The 25,429-nt window shown below is 40.5% G+C and overlaps 1 protein-coding gene across 1 annotated transcript in view; it reads right to left on the minus strand.

Moving 5' to 3' along the window:
• Unc13c (unc-13 homolog C) overlaps window positions 1-25,429 on the minus strand; it is a 447,691-nt gene that overhangs the window by 137,928 nt on the left and 284,334 nt on the right. Inside the window, exons 17-18 of the mRNA XM_076576687.1 lie at window positions 10,737-10,870; window positions 2,640-2,725 (exon numbers count right to left, since the gene is read on the minus strand). Coding sequence (XP_076432802.1) covers window positions 2,640-2,725; window positions 10,737-10,870 — 220 coding nt within the window. The remainder of the gene's footprint in view (window positions 1-2,639; window positions 2,726-10,736; window positions 10,871-25,429) is intronic.

Consider the following 25,429-nt stretch of genomic DNA (forward strand, 5'->3'; position numbering starts at 1 on the left):
GGGTTCTCACTACATAGCCCTGGCTGTCCTAGAACTCACTATGTAGACTAAGCTGGACTTGAACTCACAAAGATCTGTCTGTGTCTGCCTCCTGAGTGCTGTGATTAAAGGAGTGGGTCACTACACCGGGATTGGTACTTCTTTTTAAGTAAAGATAATTGCTCTAATTTCCTTTCTGTTGTGGTAAAACACTGATGGAAAGCAACTGAGAGGAGGAAATTATTTATTCAGCTTATACTTCCACAGAACAGTCCATCACTGAGGGAAGTCATGGCAGCATCTTGAAAGTAGAAACCAAGAAGGAACACTGCTTGCTAGCTCATTCACAGGCTCATACTCAGCTAATTTTCTTATATAGCCCAGAACCACTGGCCTAGGGATAGTGCCTCCCACAGTGGGCTAGGTCCTCCTACTTCAATTTGTGATTGAGACAATCCTCCACAGACATGCTCACAGGTCAGTTTGATGCAGATAATTCCTCATCAGAGGCTTCTTCTTTCAGCTGACTCTAGGGTTTGTCAAGCTGATAATGAAGGGTATGTAATAAGGTTAATAACCAAATGTATTTCAGCAAGTCTCTATACTAGCACACATGGGGACACACTGGCAGTCAGTGTCACCTTGAAATGGACCTAACTCATCAATTCCTCTGGAGTGCAGGTGGAACTACTTTTCCCCACTACCCATTCCTTTGAGCCAATGTGATCCTCTGGTTGTACAGGTAAGGAGAGGTAAACATAATTATCAGCATGCCTCCAAGATAGGTATGTCCTTTATACTATTTCTATTACGCCATTAAATTAAGATGGCCTTAAGAAGTTATCGAGTAATTTCCATAGTTCATTATAGATCATATAGATATACTACTGAGTTGTAGGAAGTCTCATCTGAGGTGTAACACTAGAAGCATCTTGCATGGTTGTATGAGAAGGCTAGTAGGATGAGAAGCCCGGGCATGAGAGCAGCCATAACAGAGAATGAGCTTTGGTCATGATGAGGACATGAAGGATCAGTGACTTGATTGCCTTAGGTCATTAGATCAATGCTGTGCCAAGATCTACAACAGGAAGTATGGAGAAGCAGCTGCAGGTTTGGACAGAAGGGACTGAGAATTCTATTGCTGACTCTAACATTTAGATGTCCAAAGGGAGCTCAAGGAGGGCTGGAGGGTGCAAGAATTAGGCTCATGGAAGTAGAGGCTGCCTGGGGAGTTTTAGTTGCTTGGTAGACTGCTGGTTGCTGCTGTAGACACATTTTTTATGAGTGTTTTCAGACCACCAAGAGTCAAGTCAGAGGGTTGGAAAGCATGTGACTGGAGGATGCGGGAACGGGATGGGTCATAGTATGTTAGAAAACAAAGAACTCATTCATACTAAGGAGTCTATACCTGTGAGCAGCACTGGCATGATTTTAAAGATTAGATAAAGCTTTCTGGTTGTGGGTGGAAGGTCCCAATTGACTAGAAAACCAAATTATAAGCCATCATGCATCATTCTTTTCGAAGGCATCACATTTACGTTTTAGCAAAGCTGAAAAGCAGAGGTTCAAGGAACATAGACTCTGAGTTGCTCCTACCATGTCAGTCAATCTTACAAAACAATTGAATACTTTCCTAAGCTGTACATCCGAATAAGACAAGCTCTTGCCATTCCTCTTAGTACAGTCAAGTCTCTGCGCCCTGGAAACCCATCTCCACCAGTCTGTCCAAACTTACCTCCTGCTAGGCGCTGACTTTTCTTTTTCTCAAATGTATCTTGTGTTGATTCTATCTCTGTTTTGTCCTTTACCTCAGGATTATTTGTTTCTCTTTCTTATTCAGGTCTTTGTGAAGGAAATGCTCCTTGCCGACAGCTCCTTGAACGTTGTGGTGTCTATACCTCAAGTCTGATTGAGAAGAGTCATCCCCAGGCTGCCTTGGCTCTCGCTCTGTCCTCTCCACAGCAGTTACAGCAGTGCTTGTAACTTTCTTTCACAGTCTTGCCCAAGAAAGGGACTGTGGCTAATGTCCTTTTGTGCCACCTCACACTGACTGGGGTGGAAATCACTGTGTCCCGGCTTAGGCTCACTATACACCTGCCTACTATGTCTTAAGAAGGCTTCTACTAGGCTTTGTGTTCAACATGGCTGTGTGGTTGATGGGCCCATCATGACCTTTATGTGTAGATGGATGCTCAAACAACCTTTTTAGACATAGTTAACCTAAGGCTGTGTTTCTCTGGCCCTCCACTGTTTGATTTGCTCTTGCTCAGAGTGGAGCTCACGGTGAAAAGGCTTTCTATTGACTCTGTGTGAGTGCTGGCCACACTTTAACCACATCCATCTATAGGGACTACGTTCAAGTCTATGGAGACAAATAGCTGGAACAATACTGTTCTCCCATCCTCAGGTGTGGTTCCCCTTGGGGGAAAAATTTCCACAGACCATTTTTGCCTCTGCACATCTCTACAGGTGGAACACATAACATGACATTGCAACTTGGGCTGTCTGGTGCCAAACGTGTTCTTCAGGACTTTTAAATACTTTGTGACCTTCATCTTCTACCATTTGGTAGTATGCTTTATAACTAAGCTTAGCACAATAATCCATATTATTTTACTTTACACTTATTTTAGGAAATAGAGATGAATGTTTGGACTTACCCTCTAGAGCATATTTCATATCGAGGGCAAAGAGAGACCACATGATTTCGGCACTTATCTTTCCCATGTTTAGTTCTTGAGGAAACCTAAAACAAAACACACATCATACTAGCGTATCAAAAATAACAATATCCCTGAAAGCCCAAATGCCTCATTTCACCCGTAACCACAGTTGTTATTACATGGTTCATATACACTTATGTATACTTTTATTTATGCATTTCCTTCCTACTGACTTTAATAAGCTGAGGTAGTATAATCTAAAAAGAACACAGAGTGGTGACATAGATATTATTTTATTGGCACCAAAGAGGCAGAGCCTAGGGATTCCCTGGGATGTCTCTGTGATGTGTTTGGGTCATGACAGTTCCATCTGTAATACTAAATAATGTCTTCTAAGCATCCATCTTGAGGGTAGATCAAATGAAACCAAACAACAGACACCACATAATACCAGAGAGACCCACCACACACACACACACACACACACACACACACACACACACACACACACACGATGTACATGTAGACACACAGATATGTCAAAGCATATAGATTTGTTTTTTAATACAAATCTAAAAAGATTAACCCTGTAAATTAATCTTGTTGAATCTAGGAAGCATTACCTAAGTACATATGATGCTGCTAAGACCTCGAGTAAGACAACACATATGCAATTATTCTAATCACACTTTCAACACAAAGAACAGTATACTTCATCAATACCCCTGACTGAAAGACACACATCAACTTGTCTCGTAATATCCACTCATATTTAAACACAAACATTTATAGGTTTATTTACCAAAATTTAAACTTAGAACTCTTATAATAAAAAATCAACACACACACACAACTAGTTCTCAGCCTTCAATATATTTTATCAATATAAAAATAATCATAGACAAATTATTTTAAAAGGTTTCATTTGTGCATAGATGCTGATACCACTCAGTTTGTGTTATATTAATTTTTATGCTTCAAATAGGCAGAAGCAAAACTATAAGTGGTATAATGAGTGTTTTAGGCTCAGGGGGGAGATAATGGATAATTATATTTAATTTATTTCCATTATTTTTAATCAGAACTTAAGTAAGAACATATCAGGTCATAATGCCTGAACAAAAAAGGAAAAAAATGAAACTACAAATTAATATTTCTCATATACATCACTTCAAGAATCTCCGATAAAAAACTGAATTCCATAGATTTTAAAGATTTATTTTTAATTATATATCTGTGTGTATCTATATGTGTGTATGTACATCATGTGTGTACAGGTGTCCACAGAGGCCAGAAGATGATGCTAGATCCCTAGGAGCTGGAGTTAAAACAATGTGAACCAGCTTAGTTCCAATCTTAAAAAAATTGGCTTAAGGGAGCTGACAGACACTGTTGAATCTTCAACCTGGCAAATTCCAGTGCAAATGAAATCACCAGTCACGATAGAGCCACACTGGAAAAATACACACAGTCTAAAAAATAAATAAGCTAGCAATAGCAATATGAAAAGAAGTGGTCTGAGTCAGATGATTCAATTACTTGAATAATTAGCAAATAATTTAAAAAGAAAAAAACCCCAGAAAGCACAAAACCCAAAACAAACAAACAACAACAACAAACCCAAGACTGGAGAGAAGGCTCAGCAGTTAAGAGCAACCATTGCTCTTGAGGACCAGAGTTGAGCTAAAGTACCTAAATCAGGTGGCTCCCAACCACCTGTATCTCCAGCTCCAGCGAATGTAACACCCTCTTCAGGCACTCACATGTACACTCTCATCATTAAAGACAAAATATACCTTAAAAAAGACACAGAAAAAAAAAAAAAACCCTAACAACACAGGAAAAGAAATGCATACTCTATCAACATTCCAAGACATTTAAATTAAAATGATGGTAAAATACATTGTTTCAGACTACAAGCTATAATGAATTGTGTAAGCATGTGTCATGACTGCTTCCCCTTTCTCTAAAGGGCTTTGCTTCTTACACAGGGCAAGCATCTGAGCTGCCACACTGTACCCTTCTCTGCTCTGCACCCTGGACGCCTGTCTACTGGCTCCACCACCCTCACATTACATGATACAGTGGAATAATGAGCAGATATTAAGGAGAAAAGACAAAACTGCTAGTGGTAATCTCTGAAATGTGTAATTCCATGATTTCCTCTTGACACAGGCTTTAATTTATCTAGCATCGTTTCACGATATTACCTTTAGGCTTCAACACTACTGTGAATAACACCGTCCCTTTCTCAGTTTTTGTCTAGAATTACAAAACATTTCTCTTGGATTTGCGACATACTATACCCAAATATGATACCTTGCTGTATTGAATACTTTTTCAATACATGTCTGTGTATGCTTGTAAGTGTGTGTGTGTGTGTGTGTGTGTGTGTGTGTGTGTGTGTGTGTGTAAATGCATTCTGTGTGTGACAGTGTGTTGACTCTAAAAGGGGTGTCAAATCCCCTGCATCTGGAGTCCCAGGCAGTTGTGAAACATCAGAAATGGGTGCTGAGAATAGAACCCAGGTTTTCTAGAAGAGCAGTAAGTACGGAGCTATCTCTTTCATTATTGTATCAAATACTTTAAGTGAATACAATTTGGGGAATGTCATGTAAGAAGGACTTTCTCTGCTCTGGGAATTGGTTGGAAAGCCCTCGTGGGACAGGTGAGAGGTGACATCCCTACACTTCAAGAGAAGGGACACTCATTTCTCGGTAGACACAGAAGCCAAGAAGACAACTTGCTGTCCCCCACAGTCAACGATGCTCTCACTGTGCTCAATGGAGCCCTCCATGACTCTGTTCTTCATCTTTACCATGGAGACATCCAGGTCTAACCACTGCACAGTCCTTCCCTGTGAATTCTTCCATGTACTATAACATGCACAGTAACTACATTGATACACTTCTGTCATGTTAACCTGTCTTCTTGCAGGGACCCCAGAGGAGAACTCAGAAGAGCAGAAGAAAGAGACACAGTCTTCCTATACCACCGACTACTACCACATCTATGCATGCAGATTTCCTGGGATATACCTGAAGAAACCTTAAGAGCACAAGTGTAGCCTGTGATAACTTCAAGCTTACAGTTTCCAAAACTCAGTTCAACCTGAATTTCCAGAACTGAAGGAATGATATTTAAAAGGCAGAGCTTTTCCTTCCAACACACTCTGCAGTTGATTACTTCTGTCTTTAGTTTGGGATAGTGATAGAATCTACACATTTCCAGTTTAACATATTTCCGGCTTATTTCCTCTATCAAATAATAGCAGTTAAATCCTGTGGCTAAATCTCAGTGTGACCCAAAAGACAGAGATTTTAGTTTTCCTCTGCTGCTTAACTAATTTATCCAGTAGAGTAATCACTGGTCCCTTTAAACTCATTGCCTCATTTGTCAAATGGGGTGATAACAATGTTGTAACATGTGAGCTCCTCCAGGGCAGGGCCATTGTGAGGGTTCAGTGAGATTTTATACCTAAAGGTTTCATAAGCTCACTGGCTCATCATGGGCAGTCAACAAGCATTTGCTGCTGACGGCAGTAAAGTCCTGGCCATAAATGAGACATAAAGGAAAATATTAGTTTCTATTGATTTTTAATTGGAAAAACAGTTATCACAGGAAGTGAAGTTATTTTTACATTTGATTCATTTTGGTCTTCAGGAAAACTAAGATGATAATAAAATTAAGGGCAATAAACTGGATTGCAGAGGAAATATTTATGTACTCAGGAGTAAACAGATTTTAAGATTTCAGAACTCCCAGATGACATACCAACCATTCATATGCTAATTAGAAACAGTTCCCAAACTGTAACAGAAACAGGACTGAAAGAAAGAGGATTGGCATTAGTAATTGGCTTGAATCAAGCTATTATCACCTTGGAGGAGAGTCTCAGTGAGGGACCATCTGCATGGGGTTGGCCTTTAGGCAGGTCTATGAGTGACTGTTTTAACTGAAAAGACCCAGTCCAGAATGGGAAGCACCATTCCCTAGATAGGGGTCCTGAACTGTTTCATTATAGTATGGAAATCAAGCTGAGCACAAGCAAGCAAGCAAGTGAGCACACACACATTCGCTTCTCTCTGCTCCTGGCTATGGATGTGATGTGACCAGCCTTTGAAGTTCAGCCACCCTGACTTCTTGACTGTCAGGGACTATAACCTGAAATTGTAAGGGGAAACAAATCCTTTTCTTCACTCAGCTGCTTACTGCCAGGGTATTTTATCAAAGCAACTGAAATGAACCCAGAACACTAACCTTACTATGTAGAAGTTATTATGTATAATTTAAAACTTAAATATAAACTTATATGGTAATAAAATATTCATAGTCCATCATTATATATATATATGTATATATGTATATATATATATATGTATATATGTGTATTTAAGTGACTCTTCTTAGTCTAACCTGAAGATTCCTATATACAAATTAAATTCACTCATGATAAGGACACTTCTGCACTTTCAGTGAAGCCTCAGTTTAACTTAATTTATAATTTATAATAGGGCTGTTTAATGAAGGAAGCAATCCATTCCTCCATTACAGTTTGCCTCCTCTTTTTAATTTGTAGCAATTAATACAGAGCATAAATGTTTTAAACCTTGAGTCTTTGGAGGCACAACAATTTAACAAACCAATTTATTATCTCGCAAATATCTTAGTGGAATCAGGAAAACATAATCTGCCAAATTTGATAATTTGGATTCATTAGTCATAGCAGATAAAATTAGAACACATTAAGTTTGGAGTTCTGCTGTGAGGTATGAAGTATGTCTGAAGAAAACTATGCTCATTAAGGAGGAGCAGGCCATGCTCTGTGTAACTGGCAGTCACATGTGTAAGCTGAAGTTTTAGCACCAGCTGATATCTGAGAGACATGTAGTTTTCTCTATAATGTAAGTGAAAGAGAACGAAAATAACACTTAAACAGAATCAAAGACACAATGACCTATGATGACCATATATAATGTATGGACCTAACTTGAGTCCTGACTGTAACAAACCATACTACCCTCCCACCCCCCTACCCCCCACTGCCAAAGGGCATTGTATAAGACAATCAGGAGCAGTTGACTACAGGATAGGGTTTCTGCAAGACTTGGGTGCTGATGCTGCTGTTCCTGGCTGTGATGCACTGCTTTGGTGGTCCCCAAATGACCATGACTTCTAGAGGTGGTATTGACATACAGAAAAATGAAATTGTTTCATGTCTGAGATTAGCTGAAGGTGATTCAGCTGGAAAACGAAAACTCAAGAGCATATAAGCAAAAAATGTAACAAAATTTAATGACTATTAAATTGAAGTGATGGAGACATGTTCTATTGTGTAGTTATTTGTACTTCTTAATATCATGACCATGTTCATCATGGTTTTTAAATGTAAACAGTAATTTAGCAAAGCCATGTGTGAACACAGAAGCCAGAAGCTGTAACACACTGAACACTATTCTCAAAATAGAACAACATGTCATTTCTGGATGAAAGCAGCTTACACTCAGGCTTTCCCACTATAGCAAATGGAGTCTTTTAGAATATAAGACTTGAAAGGAGTATACTGGTTCATCCCCCACTCTGAAAAAAAATTAAAGGAACATACTACATTTATATATATATATATACTATAAATAGTGAATGTTTTAAAATTTATTCATTTCTGACATTGGATACACAGTCTTCATGGAGAACAAAACTAAATTACATGTTCACTGTATATATACTCTGGTGTGCGTGTGTGCATGCGTGCGTGCGTGCGTGCGTGCGTGTGTGTGTGTGTGTGTGTGTGTGTGTGTGTGTGTGTTCTCTGCTTGCTTTGTATTGCTCTGATAAAATACCATGACCAAAATCAACTTAGGGAGGAAAGGGTTTACTGAGCTGACATATTAGGATCATAGTTCATCACTGAGGGAAGCTGAGGCAGGAACTGAAGTAGAAGCCATGGCAGAATGAATGCTGTTCCCTGCCTTGCTTTCCCTAACTGGCTCAGCCTGCTTTCTTGTACAACCAAGGACCACCTGCTCAGGGTGGGCATACCCACAGTGACCTGGGTCCTCTCACAGCAATAATTAATCAATAAAACGCCTACAGACTTGCCTACAGGCCAACCTGATGGAGGGATTTTCTCAACTGAGGTTCCCTCTTCCCAGATAACTCTAGCTTGTATCAAATTAACAAAAAAAACAAAACAAAATAAAACAAAACCCTAAGTGGCATGGGAGCTAAATGGAAGACCCACATTGAGAGCTGAGATGAGGACTAGTTATGGCCATGAGACTGGCATTCTAACAGAAGAGAATGAAGAAGCCAATTCTTGACAGTTGGCAATTTTTATTATCTTCTGGCATTAGGAAGAAAAAAAGATGAGGACAAGGTCCAGGTTTGGAGAACACAGAGGAAATGGTGTAAAAGGAGAGCAGACACTCTGGCTATTACATATAAAAGATCAGGTTGCTTTGTTCAGAAACAGGAGGCATCTGAGGCATGAGAGAGATGAATAATTAATAGATGGCAAGACCCTGTTATTGAAGACATCACACACTTTAGTGGCAGAACACAAAGAAATAAATGTTGAGCTGACCAGGAAACCCTTCCTGCTGGCTAGTTTTTTCAGTGTTGGGAGATGCTATACAGGCTGTGAGGGGAGAAATAAAACATGGATAGACATATCCAGCACTGGACTCTGAGTGCTATAATACAGACCTTCCAGGCAGGAAGTGTCCACTAATGAAACAGTGGCAAGACTCTCTTGATTGGATTTGAGGTCTACTCCACAAGAGGGATTTCATGCCTGATATTATAAACATGGTTAGAACCCTAGGGGAGAACCTACTGTTACTTGTCTACATGGTCATGTTGCCAATTGCCTTCTAGATGTTTGTGTTTCTATCCATAGACTTGTGCTGCCCCCAACCTTGGTCAGAGAAGCTTCTTGCTGCAGGGTAGTGGTTAGTGCAGAGATGTGTTACTGTCCAAGTGCAGAGAATGTCACCATGAGAGCTTAGCTAGAGATGAACATCTATACCAACCACAAGCACCAAGGCTAAGGGATCATGGAAGAGGGACCAGAGGGATGGTAAGAGCCAGAGGATGTGGAGGGACACTTTGAAATGCCATCTTGTTGACATGCCATGGCTGTGGCACATGAACTCACAGTAGTAGAGGCTACTTACGTAGGCCTGCATGACAGCAAAGCAGTTAAAAATTCCAGCAATGAGTAGGGAAGAGCTCCCAAGGCCCCATCCCTAGCTGAGGAACTATTGCAGTTGATAGCAGCTTGGGGAGGGAGAGTTAGTTTTCTTTAGGAATATGCCCATTGTGTTTCTCAAGCTCTAGTGGATGAGGTCACATTTCTAATTGGGTATAGTGGGCTAAAACCACTAGATGAACAGGGGCATGGAGAGATGGCTCAGCAGTTAAGAGCAATTGCTGCTCTTTCAGTGAAACTGGGTTTAGTTCCCAGCACCCACACAGTGGCCTCCAACCATCTACTAACTCCACTTCCAGGGGATCTGATGCCCTCTTCTGGCCTCCATGGGCACTGCATGCACATGATGCACATACATACATGCAGGCAAAAACTCTCATACACATAAAATAAAACCAAATAGCCATTTAAAAATAAAATTTATAAAAAATGTATAGTTATGAGGCAAAAAAGGCTGAAACTAGAATACTTTATTTTTCTTGTATTTGCAATTATAATCAAATTAAACATAAATTATGATTCAGACTGTGTTGGTCAGCAAAGGCAGTAAAAATAATAACCCAGTTTTTCACAGTAAGTCTGGATCTGTGTTATTGTTAAGATGGTTAAAAAAAAAGAGAAAAGCTTCTGTATTAAACAAAAAGCAAATCCTGGGAAATATCTGACTCCACAGCCAGACAACTATATTCTTTGGAATTTAAATGAAAAAGATGTTTATTATCACTGAATTGGCATTTACTGATAAAAGTAAAATAAAATCATTTCTATGGTTTAAGTTTTTAAAAGTCTTCACTGTCATTAGGATATAGGTAGCACATAAATTTAGGCAATGCATTTTTAATGTTAGAATGAAGTCTGCCGACTTCTACAGCCAGTGTACTTACTGATTGAGGACAGGGGTGTAGGCAGTCTTATCCTCATCGATAATAGTGACCATCAGAGTAATCAGCTGTGGCCAGAAGTCCAGGTTCTTGGTGGTCGGTCCCTGGTCTTCCCGAGGAACATCCTGCTTCTTACTCTGTTCACATGGCAAGCAACAGGCAAAAGAGAAGGTCAATGGGAGGGCTTCAGTGGCATGTGCTGGCTGCCCTGTCCACCAGAGGAGCAGAGAAGCAATTCTGAAAACACGTGTAGAGCATGGAAAGAACAAGCTATTGAGTCCAGGTTTCCTGTCTTCATTGAGTAGGATAGAGTCAGCAGCCAGCCTCCTCACCCTAATCTCACATTTGTTTAGGGTTAGCTTCCATCAGCCTTTTATTTGGCTCTGGAATGTAGGCCACTCCTCCCTCGGAATGCTACAAGCCTACAACCTTAAGAATCATTCAGGAAACTATTCCTTTAATGTGGCTTCTTCTACAGAGATCCAAGCTTATATGTATTAAGGGGTGTGTGTGTGTGTGTGTGTGTGTGTTTTGGAGGGGGGAACAGGTGGATATTTATCAGGCCTAAATATTTTGTTCAAAATCATGATGGTAATAGGTTTAAAACTCAAAGCTGGTTATAAAACCAACCATGGAAAACTCTACAAGTAATACCTGCTACATGCTTCATCTGTAACTCTGATCCTGCCTACAACTTTATCAGGTAAACTTCATGTTTGTAAATCTATCTTTTTCTTCTTTTATTTAAAGCATCTTTAATTTCTTCTCAGTTCTCCACACTATCTGAATTCTTTAAGGATCAGCTCTGGAAGGCAGAGTGTGGCCTGGGACGGTCTGAATTCACTTTAAGGTTAGGTAGTATGATAGTAATGGTAAATGTCTTATATATAAATTTCATTTACAATATATAAAATTCTTTCCAACATGCAGGTAAATGATCCTTATTATTTATTTTTACTGAATACCCTACTTAGAGTGCTTATTTTACATTTACTTGCTAAAATTTAGGCAAAAAAATGTAAAGGGAGACATAATTTCCACTCAAGAGTACAAATAAGTAAGATAGATGGCATCTATGACTACTTTTTCTAAATCATTTTGCTATGTCCAGAGTTATCTGGAAACCTCAGTTTGTGGCTCAAGAACACTGATGTAAATTGTGTACTCGATGTGACATGGTTCAGTCTATTCTGTACCTTGTCATCATGTCTTCTGTTGAGACCAGAAGTTCAGTCATCCTGTGCTAAATGGCTGTGTGTGTTTATTTTTGAATGTTTACCAAGACATATAACATAGCTTTGCTTCAATGAATCATCCCCTCATTACTATTTTCACTTAAGTGAAAACACAGCCCCCCCAGTGCATTTAGTTTGGCAACAGGAAGGAAGACTAGAAATCAGGTGAATGGTTCTGGAACGCATAGACATGACTCTTAAGGTAAGACAAAGTTGATGTGTCTACAACACACAGGATTTGGGTACTTATGTGTGTGCATGCGTGGGTGAGTCCTGTAAAGGAATGGTGCCTGACATGACTGTAGTTCAAGACAGTTGTATCTATGCATAGACTCTGAAAGACCTGGACAGAGAAAGGAGTAAAATGTTATAGAAGTGAACCTGGATATTTAAAATGAAATAAGCTTCAATATGCAATAAAAACATAGGAAGAGAAAATATAAAACCATTCACTATATAGCTGTCTTATAATGTGTTTGCGACCTTCTCTCATGCTAAGGTGGTTGTTTAACTCCACAAACTTCTGAGATAAAGAAATCTTAGTCCCAGCACTTTGCAGGTTAAAAATAGGAACTCTGTAATTGGCTAAGAAATAGGACAGGAAGTTTCAGACACTCAGGCATCTAAGATCCTTGTGAAGACCAAGGTGGGCAGTTTATTGGCTAGGAAAAAGAGCATTTATCTGGGTCTACATTTAGACTGGACTTGAAGATGAGGAGATTGAGTGTCCTTCAATTTCCAAGGCAACCTCTGATAGTCTTGACATCTGTGGAAACAGCCTTCTTGCTTTTCTCTTGTGCAGACATGCCAACTCTCCCTTTCTGTCCATTATCTCTTCTGTCTCTAAAAGCTGTGCAAGAGGGATCTTCTCAACTAATCAAGTTAAAATAAAACACCTGTCAGTCTTGAAGTCTAGACCTCATACAACAGAATTCTGACCCATGGTCGGCAGCAATCACTCTAGACAGCTAAACCACAGCTTCTGTAGCAACTGAGCCAGACTAGTCAGTGCCTGAAGCACCTCAGCAAATTTTCCCTTGTTCCCAAATCAAGACGAAGCAGAGAAAGCCACACGTGATCTTAAAATCAGCCACAGGAGCAATCCATTTTTATTAGTGGATTCTCAGCCAAAGTGTCTCTCTGCTAATGTCATCAACACAGAGCCTTTTGTGTGGTCATTCTGGGTGGGGCTTTCCCACTTCCCTGCTTGCTCTGGAGTCTTTGTCTAAACAAAGTGATCTTGGCTGATTTACTTACTATGTAGAGAAAGAACTGAATTTCAAACCAATGTTTTCATGGTTTGCATTGTCTTCAACTATTTCCAAATGTTAAAGGCTTATTATTGTCTATATCCTATAAATATGGGAACTGAGGGCTAGCATAATAGCCACGTCCTGTTCTTATCTTTAAAAAATGAGAACATATGTAACATGAAAATGTACAGTCTTCCTTGTTCTTTTTTAGTCTTAACTTCAGGTCCTAGTTACATGGTTTATAGACACAATGACAACTATTGTATACTAAAAATATCAGCTAATTATTCTGAGCTCCATATCTTAAGTAAATCTTTTAAGTAAACAGAGTTATTGGTGTCAAAGTTATTGGTGGAATTCCTGCATCTGTTCTGAGTTCCTGACTGTCATGGTTATTGAGCACGCCTCTGCAGTTCGAGAGCTATAAGCATGGTCAAGGGCTAGTTCATCTCCATTTGATGTTTTCCCCCAGTTTTAGGGTGTTCCCACTTAACTTCCACAACCTGTTGTACCAAAGATCCCTAACAAGTTACTAATTTGTATTGTTCATATCACCGTGGCCTTTTCATTTACTTTTCCCACTAATGCTGATTGAATTCTGTGCAGCTTTGAGGGTTATAAGAAACGGGATCTGGACTCTATGAGAAGATCCAGGAGGTTCCAGGTTCCACTCCCAGCTCTTTGTAGACACTTCACTCTGTTCCCCCAAACAGAATGTCATTGTAATGATACAATTGTGTCTATGATGATGTTAAGATTACTCATCTTGGCAATCTTAAAAGACTAACAACACCTTAATTACATTCAAGCAAAATGACATGAATCTCTGCTTTTGGTTTGGAGACATCACAGTGGACAATGCAGCAAATAAGAAAATACCCTGTGAGGGCTTCTGTCTAGGAGCAGAAAAGCATGGACAGAGAGGAGCTGTTGAGGTGTTTCAACCTACTCTGAGTCTCTTGGTCAACCACAGCAGAGAGGTGCAGGGCCCAGTCTTGGTCAGCTCAGAGACAGACTAGAACCCAGACTCTTGCATTTCAAGTGAAATCAAGGAGACTTTCCATAGACAATACCAAAGAGGAGAGGATGCCAAAATTAAAGTCAATGTAGAACTCAAGGCAAATTCCATCCTCACTTCTCAGTGTTGCCCAGCAGTTCTTAGTGATCCCACGGGATGGAACACTTCCTTGTTCTCTACCACACTTCAGTCCTGGAAATAGCCACATCTACTGTGACTTCTGTATCATCCTGAGATCATTTACAAAGGTTCATCTGGGGTCATGTAAGGTCAGAAAAAGCTAGAAAACCAGACCTTATGAATTCAATGTTTTGAAGAGAATCTGTCATCACTTTTCTTCCTATAGTTAAAAAATGCTGAAGACAGTAGAAAACAGTCATATTTTATGTACCAGCCACAGAGATGCAGATGAAGGTATTTCTTAATAGAACAATTGGGCGTTTTGAGAGCTGTTGATAAACAGTAACATCAGTATTTTTGACTTTCTGTAATCAAATCCACATAGGGAAGACCTTATATAGTTAATTATTTGTTACCCTGTACAAATGGGGAAAAAGAATCAGGTTTGATATTTCTAAACCAATGTGGTTGTTAATTTCTATACAATGCAAACTCAACATGGTAAATGGTTTTTTCCAAGTTGATAGCACAGCTAAAATTCCCGAAAAGTCAAATTATGTATATTATACATTTACATACATGCATATGTAAACATGAGACACCAATAGCAGCAGTATGTTGTGCACCAATAGCAAAAGTTGCTCTTCCAAGTTTGGCAGTCATTTGAACAAAATTGTAGAGACATTGAACATACTCTCAGTGAAAGAGAAAATCCCAGAAAACAGCAGCTTTGTTACTGTCATGGACCCACCACCATCACTGTTTTATTCTTTCCTCACTCATTACCTGGAAAGAAAGCATCCTGAGTGCATTGTTAAAGTAGCTCTCATCGGTGCTGGCTGCGTCTCCCTGTATTATCTTAAGGCTCCATAAGCAGGGCCCCTTTGAAAAAGAGTCCTGTTGCCCTTGACTTCTCTTTCTGCCTTTGGCATACTCATCACCTCTCCTACTTAGACCACTTTCAATGTCTTCACCTTTGATCTACCTACTTCAAAGGTTCTTGCTGCTATTAATCTTTGATGCCACTGTCAAGGATTCTCTCCTTGTTGCCTGGATTTTCCTGACATACGGTAAGTCACTTAAGCTCTGCCAATGAACAGGAGAGAGGTAGGCAGTTATGCTTAATGAAGCAAGAGTCCTGGACTCCCTTTACTGGACGGGTCTTGATCATACACTTGAGGAGCCCTTAGCAGTCTGTGAGGAAATCTGTTTCCCTTTACTGTAGACAAAGAAGTGGCTCCTTCGTCTTCTTGGATAGTTAGAGCCAACATTCTGACTCCCCATCTGTGTCAAACATAATTTTAACATCCACACTAGACATGTTTGGGGAAGCTATGTGTCATATCCCGTGCAAGGAATCTTAAAGAAACATTTTGAGTCATGAAATGAACCTGCATTTAGGAATTGCTGTTGGCCAATGCTTTTCTAAGCCTGAAGCACTGGGTGGCTACATCACCATCACCTGGGTGTGCACTGAAATACAGTGGCTTTTACAGCCCTTGGGGTGGGCCTGTTCAATCAGAAAAGCTGAAAATATTGCTAGGAACCCAGACTTAGCTACACAGCACTGTTCTTATGAAGTTGTCTTCAGGCTCATAGGAAAAGTCCACCACTAACTTGTAATTTAATCAGACAAAAAGAGCCCTCACTTAAAAGAAAATATGATACAATTTCTGCAGAATGCCAGAGTCAGCCAGATGTTTGCTAGATTTTGCATTCGGTCATGACATCAAAAAACTTTGATTTCACCTTGACACCCAACAAGGTTCCAAAGTTACACGGGCCCCCAGTTGTAGGAGGTAGCCTACAGCTTGCTGACTGTTTATGTGGCCAACAGATGACTGCCTATATGCTACAATGTTACATCTTTTTACAAAACTTTATTTTTAGATTAATACTCCCTAGGAACAATCATGGACATCCTCAAGTTGTGCACTGTTGTTGAGAACAACAAAATGACCAAACATGGGCTGCCAAGATGGCTTAGTGGTTAAGAGGACTGGGGCTGCTCTTGCAGAGGACCCAGGTTCAATTCCCAGGACCCACAGGGTGGCTCACAAATGTCTGTTGCCAGGGAGCCATTGGCCTCTTTTGGCCTCCTAGGGCACCACAAAGGTAGACATATATGCAGGCAAAACACTTACATATAAGATAAAAATAAGCAAAGTATCAATTTTTTAAAAAATAAATGTCTTAGGGTTTCTACTGCTGTGATGAAACACAATGACCAAAAGCAACTTGGGGAGCAGAGGTTCACTTCACTTACTCTTTGTCATTAAAGGCAGTCAGGGCAGGAACTCAAACAGCACAGGAACTTGGAAGCAGAGACTCAGACAGAGGCCATGAAGGAGCATTGCTTACTGACTACTGCCTTGCTGCCCTTCATGGCCTGCTTGCTCAGCCTGCTTTCTTATAGGACTCAGGACCACCAGCCCAGGGGTGGTACCACCCACAGTGGGCTGGCCTCTCCCACTCCAATCATTGATTATGAAAATGCTCTACAGGCTTGCCTACAGCTGGATCTCATGGAGGCAGATTTTCATTAGAGGTTCCCGCCTCTCAGAGCTCTAGCTTTTGTCAAGTTGACATAAAACTAGCCAGCACCAAAAGGAATGATAGCTGCAAGCACAATAAACTAGAGAAGATTATAGCATGACAACAATTTAAATTTCTGTGATTATAAGCAGGTAAAGGTGCCGGACACTGAACCTGCTGAGTCATTGAACTGGCTTCTACTTACTACCTTTTAATCCTGCAGCAGCCACTGGGTGTGTTATTCATGAGCTGGGAGGGCGGGGAGCACAGACAGCTAACTACAGTGTTTGTGCATCATACTTTCCCCTCTGTTAATTGACTTGTAGTCTTGTAATCACAGAGAAATGGATACATGGCAAATGCATGTAGGATCCATGTTTTAGGTTTGACATGGAGATTTCCTGTACAGCACTCCCTGGAGAAAAGGTTGGGTTATGCCTAAGTGCCTGGGAGGGTGTGATGAGAACTTTCAAGACTCCTGAGGTTTCAAACTTTTTACATTGTGCTAAATCTCTAGTACCCTGAGTTCCATCCCCAGGACTTACATGGAAGGAGACAACTGACTCCCAAAAGTTGTCCTATGACCTTCGCATATGCACAAATACAATGAATGAATGAATGAATGAATATTCTCAAAAGTGGGGCCTTCTGGAGGTGACTACATTGTGAGGGTAGAGACCTCATAAACACAATGCATTCTTATATGGGAGAGGCCTAAGATACTTCACCCCTTTGTCCATGTAAGGATTTGGTGTTATCTCATGGCACTAAATTATTAGATACCAAATCTGTAGGTGCATTAAATTGAGGGATGTCCCAAACAGCTTAAGGAAGGAAATGTTGAATTTTTGGTAGAATGTTGATTTAAATAAATGAAGATTTAAACGGCTTTATGCTGTAGCCAAGTAGAGAGGGGAAAGGTGTTCACAAAATCTCTTCCCTTTCCTTGGGGACATAGGTATACTCCAGGGCAAAGTTAATGATGGTTTCACATACAAACCATTCATTGGGGGAAAATAATGCTTTCTTACCATGCATGTGGGTGGTTGTGACCAGATCTGTGTGTAGGCCAAAGTCTTAAACTGACGGCCATGTCTCCCAGAATCCCTGTTCCCATAGTCTAGCCATCCTGCTGTGAGTTCATTCATGGAGTCCAGAAAAGGTCACGTGGGCAACAGTCAGGTTCCAGTCAACAGGTGTCACTCGCCAGTCCCATGAAGATGCCACACAAGAGACTGGACCTCACCTCAGTCCAGTCACACCAGCCAAAGCCACAAATGCGAGAGATGGCTTTCACCACACTGTTCTCTGCAAATTATTGGCAAAATAAGCTACATTTGAAAACCATTGTGTTTTAGGGTGCATTGTAATTTGATAGATTAACTTGCATCAAGCATGACCCTGGCAGTATAATAAAAATAATAAAATGAGTGTTGGCGAGAGGCTGTGTGGAAGTGGGCAGAAGACCAAGGGGTTTCCATCAGAAGGTGAGTGGAATCGGGAGACCTGTTGGTAGGAGCAGGCACACTGTGAAATGATGGTTTTTTTTTGGCTAGACAAAGTTGATACCTTTTATTTATTTATTTTATATATATATATATATATATATATATATATATATATATATATATATATATATATGCCAGATCTCATTACAGATGGTTGTGAGCCACCATGTGGGTGCTGGGAATTGAACTCAGGACCTCTGGAAGAGCAGCCGGTGCTCTTAACCTCTGAGCCATCTCTCCAGCCCTGATACCTTTTATTTAGTGGGAGGCAGTGGGCTTTGCTGTCTCCTGCAGTTTGTGTGGACAGCAGAGAGCAATAGAGATATGGAAATCGCGGGAGAGCCACCCCGCCGGCTTTCTCCCATCTGTGTAGAATTACAGGGAGAGATCAGCTGAAAGGCAAAATGCTCAATTGTTTTCTAAGAAGAATTCAGAAAACTACAAAGATGCCAGGATTTCCTGGACTATGAAAATTATATATTCTCATCCTCGATCCCTTCAGAAAGTAAGGATGGTCTAGGGAGCAGGACACATCCAAGGTGCTTAATTTCATGGTTATGAGACCTTACAAGGAATCTGTGTCCTAAGAACACTCAGTCATTCAGAATAGTCAATGTGTCTGATGTGGTTTATAAGAATCTTCAGTCCATCATCACATTGCTCTTTGATTTTTAATCTAAGATAGGGACCCATCTCAGCAGCATTGAGTGATGTTGTTATCTAGTGAAATGTCCAAAAACATTTGAAATAAACATATCAGGTTTGGACTGAAAGGAACTAAGTCTGTATGAAACATAATAAAATAAAATAAAATGAAACACAGTAGACTTTTGTATCGCCAAGCATCTACTGGCAATAAAAAAGCAAGTCAGATCCTAGATTGTAACAGTGAGTCAGTGTTTATGGAGCAAGAAGATGACTCAAGGTCATGGCCAAGAACCTAGAGCATGGAGCCAAGAGTCCAGAGACCGAAACAGTACAGAGAGCAGGAATGGGCCCTGATCAAGCCCTGAGGACCTGTTACCAGAGACATTTAAGGATTTCTAGGGACAGATACTTAAGAGACTGTCCCATCTCTGATCTCTTTCATTTTCAAATAGAAATACAAATATGTCATTTTGATCAACTCACTTTATACTGTGTGTGTGTGTGTGTGTGTGTGTGTGTGTGTGTGTGTGTGTGTGTGTGTGTCTGTGTCTGTGTGTGGTGGGGCACAGTTTGCTCCCTATTTTCTGGAATCTAAAGGAAGCAAACCTGAGACATTGAATATGGGAAGGAGCCCTGTAGCACGAATCTTAAAAGGTATTATTAATAAAAAAAAAAACTCGAGAGCCAGGTATTGGGGTGAATTCTGAAAGATCAGAGAAGCAGAACAAGCCACAGCTAATCTCAACCTTGACAACTCCTCATCAGATCCTGTTTCCACAAATATTCAGACTGAAAGTTTCTGAGTCCTCATCTGAATGGATTTCAGCTGAATTGCTGCTAAAAGTCTAAAAGCTTAAAAAGCCTAAAAGCTTTTAGTTCCTGGTCCTCATGTCTTATATACCCTTTTGCTTCCTGTCATCACTTCCTGGGATTAAAGTGTGTGTCACCATGACTGGCTGTTTCCAGTGGCCTTGAACTCACAGAGATCGGGATGGATATCTGCCTCTGGAATGCTAGGATTAAAGGCATGTGCTACCACTGCCTAACCTCTATGTTTAATATAGTGGCTGCTCTGTTCTCTGACCCCCAGGTAAGTTTATTGGGGTGCACAATATATCAACCACAGAGTCCAGCTTCCTCTGTACCATGTGATGTCATATTAATTGTCATCTTGACAGGATCTAGAATCTTCCTGTTGGTAGAGTTCATTCTTGTAGCTACAGTACTTATGGAAGCTTGAATCCTTAAAGCCAGCAGAACAGTTTCCCTGACTTCAGAAGCATCCCCAAAGTCCCTTTCAAGGGGCTCCTGTGATTGTCCGGCCTGCTCACTGTATTCAGTCCTTTTCTCAATTCAGACCTATTAGGAAACTCAATTCCACCACTCATAAACTCACAACACCTGGGGCTACCTGTGTGAGATCGGCACAAGATCAAGCCAGACACAATTTTAGCATAGATGGGGAAGATGACCTCCAGCTCCCACCCTTGTAAGTGAGGAGGGGGATATAGCTCAGTGGTCCAGCACATGTCTAATTTGCATACGTCTGCAGGCTCTGTTCCTAGCATTGCAAAGAATAAAAATAAAAATTCATAATTACTTGAGATCATACATCTTAATAAGATAGATTTTGTCAGTCTGCAGTCTACATACACCTCAAACATGCTTAACACAGCAAACAAATTCATTTTATATCACAATTAAAATTAACTTAAAATTGGACAAGTAAAATTTGACACATTAATGAAGACCTGTTTACTTTTTATAGTTATAACTCATTGGCATTTTGTAAAAGTTTTAGTTTCTGTGTGTCAGTGGAAAACTCTCATACTTATACTATGTTGAAAGACTGCCTGAAGGGGAGCCTTTCTGAAGGTCAAAAACCCCAAAAAGCTATAAATAACTGGAGTACCTGCTTGAAACCTATAAATAAAAACCTGACAAGATGTCAGGGTAGAAATCAGAATGATTAACTGGAAGGCACTACATTCTGGTTTCCTCAGAAGTGGACCAAAGCTGAATGGAGGTATTGCAAATTCAACATGAATTAGCCTGGTTCTGGTGGCACACACTATCACATCAGGACATAATGTCAGGTTGTTGATGTCTAATGTTTTAGACTTGAAAAGGGCTTTAAAGATTTCAGGTCCCATTTTTCTCTATGCCTAATAACTCTGCATTATTATTATGTGACATTTCTTGATTCTATATAGTGAGCAAAATCACTCAAGGTGATCAGAGTTTCGAAAGGTGAAGTCAGTTAGCAAAGACAGTCACAAGAGACAGGCTTTTCTGAACTGTTTCTCTGTGTTGCATGTCCACACTGACTGGTGCCAGTCAATGGATTAGGTATGGGTCACTTCTGTCGTGCTGAGTGTCTGAGAAGGTGCAACATGTCATCACATTGCTGCTTTTCCCCATTTGTGTATAGAACACAATGTAAGTAATTAATAAACACACTAAAAATAATAAATACTATAAATGCCAATGGAGGGCTCTATACAGTGGCATGGGCAAGCTCCACAAATGACTTCGTGGATGAGCAGTGTGCTCACGCTCATGGAAACAGTTCTTTCCCATTACCCTGAGAAGCAGAAAAGGAGGACATGTCAATACTAACTGAAGATTCTTGACTAACCAAAGGTATCATCAGCGTATCAGTGTTTATCCCTTAAAATTCAGGAAAAACTTACAACGGGAACCAGATGGGCCCTCATATCATGGTGGCTTTCCCCTTTAGCTCATACTCAGCAAAACCCCAGGCCCTCTTTAGGCACCTGAACTGACTGTCGCTTTTCCTCATTGTCTGTCCAACCCTTAGTCAAATAATAAATTAGGGAAATTTTGAAAAAAATTAAATTCAGGAAAGGGAGACCAACCACCTCTCCAATGTAATGTACCTGTAAGTAGACAGGGGACTGTGTTTCCTCATTCCATGTCTTTAATAGCCAATCAAATCTTTTTATAGCCAATAACATCTAGCTAGAATTTCCTGTTAGATCTAGGAATTCACTGGGAAAACACAAAATTTGTGGTGCAGTGTCCCTTTTAAAAATTTAGTGTCTTTTAAGAATATGTCTATGTTGTGATTTGTGTGTGTGTGTGTGTGTGTGTGTGTGTGTGTGTGTGTGTGTGTGTGGTTTACATATGTGCACAGGTACCTTCAGGTACCCATAGAGGCCAGAAGAGGGCATCAGATGCCCTGGAGCTGGAGTTATACTCAGTTGTGTGCTGTGAGATGTCTTTCTCTATGCTGTGAATATGTGTGGCTCCCATTGGATAATAAATAAAGCTATTTTGGACTATGGCAAGAAAGCTTACAGCCAGGTGGGAAATCCAAAGCAGAGAGACAGAGAAAAGGACAGAGTTGAGGGAGATGTCAGCCTGCCCTCCAAGGAGCAACATGTAATGGGACACAGGTAAAGCCATGGAACACTTGACACTACATAGATTAATAGAAATGGGTTAAGTTATAAGATCTAGCTAGCAAGAAGCTTAAGCCATAGGCCATACAGTTTGTAATTAATATTAAGTCTCAGAGTGATTACTTTAAGTGGCTGTGGGACCGCTGATTGGAGAGATTTGTCTGGACTGTGGGGCCAGGTGGGACCAGAGGAACTTCCCCCTACAGTTGTGGGTGCTAGGAATGGAACTCAAATCCTTTGTAATCATAATACACATTCTTAAACTCCAAGCCATCTCTCAAGCCCCTCTGGTGCATTCTTTCAATTATGCAACTTCTTACTAGTGCTGGCATCATTACTGAGGAGTTGAGTGTCACATGGGGAATAGTGATCCGGAGGACCAGTCAATTGCCAATGTGGACCTCATGCTGGGTTGCAGTACAGAGGCATAAGAGAAAGAGTCAGTAAAGGTGATACTTGGCCGATAATAAAATTTCCAAGTTGACCTTATCCTAAGTAATGGCAGTTCAACCCTAGCAGTGTCCAAATGAAATTGAAAAGGGATGTTGAATCATTCAACAGGTGCCTATTCAACTTTTCTTTAGCTAATAGAACCTTAACAACAACAACAACAACAACAAAATCTGTGTCATCCTACTTATAGATATAAAAACACAGGGATGTTCAAGTTTATTTGTGGTGCTGACTAGGAGAACTCATTCTTTCACATTCTTTGCAGTTCTGGAGGGTCTTTTTATGTACACATGAGCTAATCCCTGCTTAACAGAAGTGATTCTAATGTTTTCCCCTAATTAACAGTCATGAGCAGTTTTACCATTGCTTAAGAGAACAATGCCATGCTAATGAGCTCATTCTCTTTTATGAGATGGATTCTGCAGCTTAATAATGATAGAGAGGATAATCCTAAAGTTAACATTTACTGAGCATCAATTCTGCCTCAGACTGAAACAAGAGCCTCACACTCCTAACAGCCCCTCCCCACAACTGTGCATTTGTTTATCTGGGTCTATTCTGCAAAACAAGGGACAGCTCTCCTTTGCTGAATGGAACCTCTGCACACCCTATGAGTACTGGGAACTGAGCAGCCACTCCATCTACAGCTATGAAGAAGGTGGACATGGGTTAGATGTTAGCATCACTGTGGTGAGGGAGGGAGGAATAAGGATAGATGTGGAAAAGTTGAATAGGGTGTTTAGGTCCCAGTGTTTTAGACCCACTGTATAAATGCATGCCAGTCAGGAGAAATGAATACAGAAAGTGCTAGAAGTCCCTTCACAGAGGAGGAGACATTTGATTTGGTTACAGAAAGACCATTGGATTCTTAAGACATTATTTAAGAAAAGGGAAGAGAAAGAAGACAATTTGACTCCCACAATAGCAAAGAGGACATTCCATCAGACTTCAGAACAATCCACTGTAGCTGGAGTTTTCTCTGGTCCTGCCCAGCCCCATAGACCCCACAACTGCTTATAAAATAATCACTCAGAAGCTCATATTAATTAAACTGTTTGGCCATTAGCTCAGGCCTACCACTGACTAGCTCTTACACTTTAACTCAGCCCATTTCTGTTCATCTATATGTTGCCAGGTGTTCTGTGGCTTTACCTGCTGCCTTTACATGCTGCTCCCTGGACGGCAGGCTGGCGTCTCCTCCCCTCAGCCTTCCACTTCCCAGACTTTTCTCTCTTTGTCCCACCTATACTTCCTGTCTGGCTACTGGCCAATCAGCATCTTATTTATCAATCAATCATCCACAGCAATCCGTTCAATAGATAATGCTGGACTTGAAAAGTCAGTCATGGTGCCCCAGGGTCACCCTGCCTCAACACAAGGTGAAGTCCTAATAGTAATAAATCATGGGTTAGTATTTACCCAAATGCAAGGCCAGGATCAGGGTGAGCAAGGCAAACTCCCTTGACTATAGAGCTTAGGCTTGGCTATGCACTCACACAGCTCTGAGAGTTTTAGCCTGGTAGACTTTGCTCCTGCTGTCCCAGTCCAGGTACATTTTTATTCTGCACAGTGTGAGTGTCAGCTGCTGCTCTGAGCTCCAGAGCTGTGTTTTCTAACACAGTGCCACCAGCCACTAGTCAAATGTGATTATTCAAATTAAACAGGATTGTAGAAACATTCATTCTTTCATTTTTCCTTGTACTGACTCAAGTGCTCACTGGCTGTAGTCGGCTAGTGGCCATGGTATTGGACAGGGCAGGGGTACATTTTCTCCAGCATCATGCATAATTCTATTGCATGGACCTGACTTGAATCAGTGTTCCCTGTAAGGACAGATGCCCTGATCTTAACTGGGACTAGCACTCGAAGGGACTCCAGGGTGAAGACAATGGTAAGAGCACCATTTCTCGGGATGCCATCTGTTGAGTCATTTACATCATTACTATAGAAGCTGAGCTGACAGAGAATTAATCTTCATGCATTCCACCTCATGTTTACTGAGCAGATACCCTATACAAGACACTGTATGAACAATAGGAGGAAAGAGATTTTTCAAAGACAAAGCAGACTTAAATGCTCACTTTAAACAAACACCTGTCATGTAACAGGTGAGCTGAGGTGTTCCAGAAAACATATAATAACATGAGCAAAATAACAGTAATTTGATGTACAAAAATAACATCATGAAGAAAAGCAAAATACCAAGCAGAGTTTGGAAAATTACCCACTGTTACATCTATCAGGCAGTTGTTATAGGAAAGGTGGTACATTGAGCTTAGGGATAGGCAGGAAAACCATGAGCATGGTAGTGAAAGAACTTTCTGGATTGCTCAGACTATAAAGTGTGTGAGGCTTGGCTTAGCTGGTTGTTTGGTTCTTTCTGATCTGACAGGTTCTGAGAAGCAATTTTAATATAAATGGTCCTGAATACATAAACAGTAATGCCCTTAACAGGTTCCCTTGTACATAATTCAACTTCGTAAATTGTAGGGTCATACTTC

The sequence above is a fragment of the Peromyscus maniculatus genome, chromosome 7 (assembly GCF_049852395.1).
Source record: "Peromyscus maniculatus bairdii isolate BWxNUB_F1_BW_parent chromosome 7, HU_Pman_BW_mat_3.1, whole genome shotgun sequence".
NCBI classification, from domain to species: Eukaryota; Metazoa; Chordata; class Mammalia; order Rodentia; family Cricetidae; genus Peromyscus; species Peromyscus maniculatus.